The sequence below is a fragment of the Cryptomeria japonica genome, chromosome 3 (assembly GCF_030272615.1).
Source record: "Cryptomeria japonica chromosome 3, Sugi_1.0, whole genome shotgun sequence".
NCBI lineage: Eukaryota > Viridiplantae > Streptophyta > Pinopsida > Cupressales > Cupressaceae > Cryptomeria > Cryptomeria japonica.
Window position 1 is genome coordinate 829,563,037 of NC_081407.1, and position 7,722 is coordinate 829,570,758.

A 7,722-nucleotide genomic window follows, 5' to 3' on the forward strand; every position below is an offset into this window, starting at 1 on the left:
TGAAGGGTATCGATTAAAGCTATGAGATTTCCACAATCCATTTTGCATTTCTAGTGTATTTTTTTCTGGATTCGATTGTGTGTATATTTTTCCATCAACGTTTCGAATCACACTCCGTGATTCATCATCAGGATGATAAGAATTCCCAAGACATGAAAGATGTTGAGTTGCAGATTTGAGGCAAAATATAAAGAGGAGAGGGGTGGGGGAAGGCACGGGAAACAAGGAGAGAGGAAAGAGAAAAGGAAAAGACCACCTGAAGGATGAGAGACCTAAAACACTCCAAGGAATAAACCACCCACAAAAAAGAAAAAAGGAAAGCTCAGCACCATAATCAAAACCACTAAAGAACAAAAAAGAAGAAGAGAAAATGGGATAAAAATAAAAAACTAAAAGAATAAAAAAATGATTATAAATACATAACGGAATAAACACAAAGGCATAGACCAAAAGACAAAAACCAGAAACAAATAAGAAAAGAGAAAATTGCAATTCCAAAAGAATGAGCATATAAAAATAAACACAAGAGGAGGTCTAAAATCAAATATAAACTAAATAAACAAATAGGAAAATAGACCACAGGGGGAGAGGGCGATGCATAAATGAGGAAGAAAGAGGAGGAGAAGTCAGGGAGGGGGGCGGGGATGACGCTGGAGGGCAAGAAGAAGAGGGTGCCACGAGATGCTAAGGTTTAACCCATCGTCTCGATTAAGATTGGATGGGTGCTGAATGATAGCAATGGCCTCTTTAACTTTCCTCTTGAAAAAGTTGTTCTCCCTACACAATACCTGAGTGTCCTCCAAACAGATATGATGCTTGGTAGTTGATGAATGCTCAGCTAAGGCTGATTTGAGGGCACGTTCATGCTTAATGTCGGCACTATGCTCTTTTATTCGAGTCATGAACGAATGACCTGTTTCTCCAATGTATGGAGTTCCACAGGAGCATACAATCTTGTATACACCTGACTCTGAAAAGGCATCCCTAGTGTCCTTAAGCGGTGGGGCATGCCTCTTGATGGTGGAAACAGGTTTGAAGGCACACCGGAGACCTTTTTTCCCAAGGATTTTTGAGATTTTGTGAGAAATGCCTTCAACATAAGGGAGAGAGACATACGGGGCCTGCGATGGAGAGGGCACGGGATTCGAGATGGAAAGGAAATGAGATTTGGCTTGGAGGAAGGCCCGAGTGATCTGCTTGTTCGAGTAGCCATTCCAAAGGAAGACTTGACGAAGATGGGAGAGCTCTTGGTCTAAGTTATCCTTATCACAAATCCGATGAGCTCTTAAAGCCAAGGTTTTGAGGATCCCAACTTTCTGGCTATGGTGGTGATGAGAAGACGCATGAAGATATAAGTCAGTGTGGGTAGTTTTGCGAAACACCTGACGACCAAGGGATCCGTCAGGTTTTTTACAAATTAAGACATCGAGAAAGGATAAAAGGTTGTTGGATTCAAGTTCTTTGGTGAAGGCAATGGACGGAGAAATGTTGTTGAGGTGAGTATGAAATTCCTCTAACCTGTCCAAGCCGTGGGGTCATTATGAGCAAACCAGATTACTTGGCCAAAATGGAAATCCTCCTCTCAGATTCCAGTAGTTACAAAATTTTGTCTCGTAACCCGTGCCCGAAGATTCTGAAGGCAGTTAGATCTGCTATTTCTAACTCCTCTTTGGATGATTCTACCAAACTTCGTCTTCTTCCGTCTAAGGAAGTGACCCCTCGTATATATGGGGTCCCAAAAATTCACAAAGCCAACATTCCTTTGAGACCCATTGTCGATACCATTGGGTCTCCGACTTACAAGTTAGCCGCTTTTCTTGCCAAACTAATCTCTCCGCTTGTTGGCAACTCCGACTCCTTCATCAAAGATTCCAACCAATTTGTCCAGTTTATCAAGGACACTAAGTTGGACCCTCAAGACACTCTTGTGAGCTTCGATGTGGTGTCCCTCTTCACCAAGGTCCCTATTCTAGACGCCATAGAGATTGTCAAGCTTAAGGTCAATGAGGAAATCGCCTCTTTAGTGGAACTTTGCTTAAGGTCAACCTTCTTCGCCTTCCAAGGTGTTATCTATGAACAGGTTGACGGAGTAGCCATGGGCTCCCCTCTCTCGCCGGTCATTGCCAACATATTCATGGAACATTTTGAAGAGGTGGCCTTACATTCTTTCCCCCTCAAGCCAAAATGGTGGAAACGATATATGGATGACACCAATGTATGTTGGCCCCACGGCTTGGACAGGTTAGAGGAATTTCATACTCACCTCAACAACATTTCTCCGTCCATTGCCTTCACCAAAGAACTTGAATCCAACAACCTTTTATCCTTTCTCGATGTCTTAATTTGTAAAAAACCTGACGGATCCCTTGGTCGTCAGGTGTTTCGCAAAACTACCCACACTGACTTATATCTTCATGCGTCTTCTCATCACCACCATAGCCAGAAAGTTGGGATCCTCAAAACCTTGGCTTTAAGAGCTCATCGGATTTGTGATAAGGATAACTTAGACCAAGAGCTCTCCCATCTTTGTCAAGTCTTCCTTTGGAATGGCTACTCGAACAAGCAGATCACTCGGGCCTTCCTCCAAGCCAAATCTCATTTCCTTTCCATCTCGAATCCCGTGCCCTCTCCATCGCAGGCCCCGTATGTCTCTCTCCCTTATGTTGAAGGCATTTCTCACAAAATCTCAAAAATCCTTGGAAAAAAGGTCTCCGGTGTGCCTTCAAACCTGTTTCCACCATCAAGAGGCATGCCCCACCGCTTAAGGACACTAGGGATGCCTTTTCAGAGTCAGGTGTATACAAGATTGTATGCTCCTGTGGAACTCCATACATTGGAGAAACAGGTCGTTCGTTCATGACTCGAATAAAAGAGCATAGTGCCGACATTAAGCATGAACGTGCCCTCAAATCAGCCTTAGCTGAGCATTCATCAACTACCAAGCATCATATCTGTTTGGAGGACACTCAGGTATTGTGTAGGGAGAACAACTTTTTCAAGAGGAAAGTTAAAGAGGCCATTGCTATCATTCAGCACCCATCCAATCTTAATCGAGACGATGGGTTAAACCTTAGCATCTCGTGGCACCCTCTTCTTCTTGCCCTCCAGCGTCATCCCCGCCCCCCTCCTTGACTTCTCCTCCTCTTTCTTCCTCATTTATGCATCGCCCTCTCCCCCTGTGGTCTATTTTCCTATTTGTTTATTTAGTTTATATTTGATTTTAGACCTCCTCTTGTGTTTATTTGTATATGCTCATTCTTTTGGAATTGCAATTTTCTCTTTTCTTATTTGTTTCTGGTTTTTGTCTTTTGGTCTATGCCTTTGTGTTTATTCCGTTATGTATTTATAATCATTTTTTTATTCTTTTAGTTTTTTATTTTTATCCCATTTTCTCTTCTTCTTTTTTGTTCTTTAGTGGTTTTGATTATGGTGCTGAGCTTTCCTTTTTTCTTTTTTGTGGGTGGTTTATTCCTTGGAGTGTTTTAGGTCTCTCATCCTTCAGGTGGTCTTTTCCTTTTCTCTTTCCTCTCTCCTTGTTTCCCGTGCCTTCCCCCACCCCTCTCCTCTTTATATTTTGCCTCAAATCTGCAACTCAACATCTTTCATGTCTTGGGAATTCTTATCATCCTGATGATGAATCACGGAGTGTGATTCGAAACGTTGATGGAAAAATATACACACAATCGAATCCAGAAAAAAATACACTAGAAATGCAAAATGGATTGTGGAAATCTCATAGCTTTAATATTAAATGATTTTAAAGGCTCAAACATCCTCACCCTCCCTTTCTCTTGGATCAACACATTGCAAAAAGCTAGGAAATGGCTAATTTTCTTACTTTTTATTTCCCTCTTATTGGGCATAGGAACATTATCAAATGGTCCCTGTGAAGATTGAATAGTTAAAATGAAACTTTTATGGGTCATCTAAAGGCAACCCAGGTTAGGTGTGTGGGGTTGGGGTCATTAGAGATCTAGGAAACAAGATGGTGTTGTCCTATTCTGTTAACATTGGGACTAAAAATTCCAACATGGTAGAAGTGACAATGACCTTCTATGGCATATCTATTGCCAAGGATAGTGGTTACCAAAAAATTATAATAGAAGGATATTTCGTAAATGTCATCATGATTCTATGAGGAAAGGCTAAGCCAGGATGGAACAAGGCGAACCTCATCACCAAATGCCAAAATGTCATATCTACATTTGGCCACATTAGGATCAATCACACCCCTAGGGAGGTGAACAAGATTGCAGATAGGTTTGTGAACCTTTGTCCCTTCTCCAACAAGCTCAAAAATTATGGATGATGCAACATGAGTTTCTTGATGATGTTTGTGCCACAACATGAGTAAACATTAGTCCCACTGATGTATATATATTTAAGGATCAAATTTTAAATTGTCTTGTCCATTTTGTACTTCAATAATTAGTTGATTGGGAGTAGGTGTTTTAATTCTAGAAAAATATATGATTCCTCCAAAACTACCTTTTGTTGTCATTTTCTGAATGTTGGTATTAGTAATCCTTTATCAGCCTCTATTACTTATTTCCTAGTGAAAGGAATTACCATAAGTGGATATCTCATTCAAACCAAGTCAAAAAGGTGTGACAACTTCAAATAGAATAAAGTGTGTCCATGAAGTCAATTGTGACTACAACAAGTTTTATTGTGGAAGCCACAAACTTCCCTAAGAAACCTAAGGGTAACTACAAAGTTGAATTTATAAGGTTTCTTAAGCCAAGAGAGAAGTTAGAAAATCTTCAAATTGAATTCAATAGAGAATATTTTCTTAGGGTCTAAAAAAAGGCCACACCACTTCTTATGTAGTACAATACTTGAGATAGAAGGTTCAATTGATCCCACTTCTATCCCAATGGATGACAAAACTTCTTGAATGTCTAAACAGCTTTTATGTACTAATCTGAAAATTGATTAAAACAATTCAAGAATCAAATTTACACAAAAATAAAAAAAATTAACTTATCCGTTTGCTTAAAAAGCCTCTAGAATTAATTAATTAATATAAATTAATATATTTTAATTATTTCAACAGACAAGAAAATTTATACTGATACATATTTTTTTTGAAAGTTTCAACGACACAAATAATGATTGTAATTCTCAATAAAGCGTTACCACTCACTCTCTGTTGGACAGACTTTTTCTCTTTCCCTATTAATTACAGTCACATTCCACCATAAAAATGCAATTTCCCACAATCCATAAAAATGTAATTTCCTACAGCCCTTGAAAGATAGTGATCTCGATATCTACAAATTCCCACAGAAATAACAAGAAACTTACATCTTGCACTTTCTCCTTTCGAATACCGATTACATCAAATAGCAAAAATGAAGAATTGAAAGCTAAACAGAAGTTTCGTTGTATTACTTGGCACACACGCTAAAACAATATGCTTATCACATACAAAGCAATCAATGGTATTTTTTAGACCAAGTCCGAAACTCTAATAGAACAAAACCTAATAAACCTAATTCATTACTTGCGCGATCAATGGTATTTTTTAGACCATCATATCAAAATTGGTCATTGATGCCTACAAATTCCCACTAAAATAACAATCAAACAGAAGTTTCATGCTATTCTTTTCTCCTTAAACTGAGATAGGAACACATTTTACCATCCCATATAAATCCTAAACTATCTGTGGAGGAAAACTAAAGCTCTCACGCATTTACAAAGGACAAGGGCGTTTCTTCATGGACCATAGTAAACCACCTCTGTCAGGATGCAGAGGAAATAGTTGTAAGGTTCTCTGCACTTCTTCTTCTTTATCCTGGACATGAATGGACAAAGTTATGACATGAATATGTATTGATTTTTATGTCAAAATATGAAAAAAATTTCAAGAAATTTGATTACTTACCTCAACATAAACCTTGTCTTCCTTGTCTTCCAACTGCTTTGATTGTGTAGGGAAATCCAAATCTAAAAAATATATTTCTATATCAACTGGATAGTTCAGAAAAAGAAATCTAAACAATAAAATATTGAGCCACATTCTTCTTTTCAGACTGATAACCCTAGCCTGGACCTAGCTTGATTGCTAAACAGTAAACAGTCTTACTGAATTCATGCAGTCAACTCTCTATGTATTTTATGTATTCTATTTTATTTGTCAGATTACAACACTCTGATTCATCATCAGATAGACGAAAAAACACACAGATTATTCATATATCAGATTTTATGTTTACATACAAACCCTAATTCCAGATTAAAAAAAATACTTTTAACTAGATTTATATTGCAAAAATTTCATTAGTAATTTATATATAATTCTACAATAGTATCTAAAACTATATCAGTAGAAAAATCACATACTTGTGGCTTGTGATTGTTCATTCTTGCATCTTTCTCGAGATTTGGTGTTTCGAAACCAATCTAAAACATTTTTGGGTTGGACTTGGACTTCTCCGTTTTCCTGTAACACAGCAGTAATCGCTGCTATCTGGGCTTTAGAGGGGTTTCTGTTTCCAGAAGCCCACATAGAGGCTAATATCTGTTTTTGGTGCAATGTTGGCCTCCATCTTGTCCTTCTCACCACTCTTGAATATTGAAGCTGCATCTCCCTTCGCCTTGCACTCTCCTCTACACTCAATGGAAGAATTAGCCTCGGCCGCACTACAGCGAAAAAAATGAAAAACCATCATTGTAATGCCAGAAAAGGGAAAAAAAAAAATCTCAAAATTTAAAGGGTTTTTAACTTACCTCCGGACTTCCCTCGATCTATTGACTTCTCTCTCTCTCTCTCTCTCTCTCTCTCTCCTCCCCCTCTCTCTCTCCCTTTTTCATTACCTCTCTTTCCCACTCTCTCCCTCTCTCCCTATCTTCACACCTCTCTCTCTCTAGTCTCTTGTTCCTTCCATCCCTTCCTCCCTCTCACTCAGACTCTCTTTATCTCTCACCCTCTCTTTCTCTCTCTCTCACCTTCCCTCCCTCCACCTCTTAGGTCTCTCTTTCTCTCCTAATCCTTCTATCCACCTCTTAGATCTTTCTATATCTCCCCCCGCTCTCTCTCTCTCTCTCTCTCTCTCTCTCTCCTCTCTCTCTATTTCCCTCTATTTTCCTCTCTCTCTCTCTCCATCTCTCTCTCCCTCCCTTTCCATTTCTCTATCTCTATCTCCCCCCCCTCTCTCTCTCAATCTCTCTCTCTTTCTCTCATTTATCTCTTGTGTCTCCCTCTTAGTCTCTATCTCTCTATCTCACTCTCCTCCTCTCTTAGGTGTATCTCTCTACCATTCCCTCCCTCTCCTCCCACTCTCTCCCTCTTTAGGGCCATATGGTATTTGTTAGGGATCATATGGTATCATTGGGATCCATGCATGTGTCCTAAGGAGTCATAGGACACCATATGACCCATAACAACACATAAGAGGTCATATGGAATCCTAAGGGGTCATAGGACACCATATGACACCAAATCATGTCCTAAGGGTTTATAGAATACTGTATGACCTCTTAGGACACCTTACGACCCATAATGACACCATATGGAGTCCTAAGGGGTCGTAGGAGAACTTGAACTTGGAGGACACCATTTTGTGTTTTTTCATGTCAGAAGGTATCTTTTATGTTTTTTTTAATGTCATATGGTACTCGTAGGGGTCATATGGTATCCTAGGGATCCATGCATATGTGCTAAGGGGTCATAAGACACCATATGATCCATAACAACACATAAGAGGTCATATGGAG

At 39.2% G+C, this 7,722-nt stretch overlaps 1 protein-coding gene across 1 annotated transcript; it reads right to left on the bottom strand.

The window, feature by feature from the left end:
- Positions 1-5,398: 5,398 nt before the first annotated feature.
- On the bottom strand, positions 5,399-6,755 carry LOC131054766 (WUSCHEL-related homeobox 8-like). Its single transcript, XM_057989358.1, has 4 exons — positions 6,736-6,755; positions 6,349-6,648; positions 5,891-5,952; positions 5,399-5,800 (listed from the first exon to the last, which is right to left on the bottom strand). Exons 2-4 carry the CDS (start codon positions 6,590-6,592, stop codon positions 5,699-5,701), a joined length of 408 nt encoding a protein of 135 aa, XP_057845341.1. The 5' UTR covers positions 6,593-6,648; positions 6,736-6,755; the 3' UTR covers positions 5,399-5,698.
- Positions 6,756-7,722: the final 967 nt, after the last annotated feature.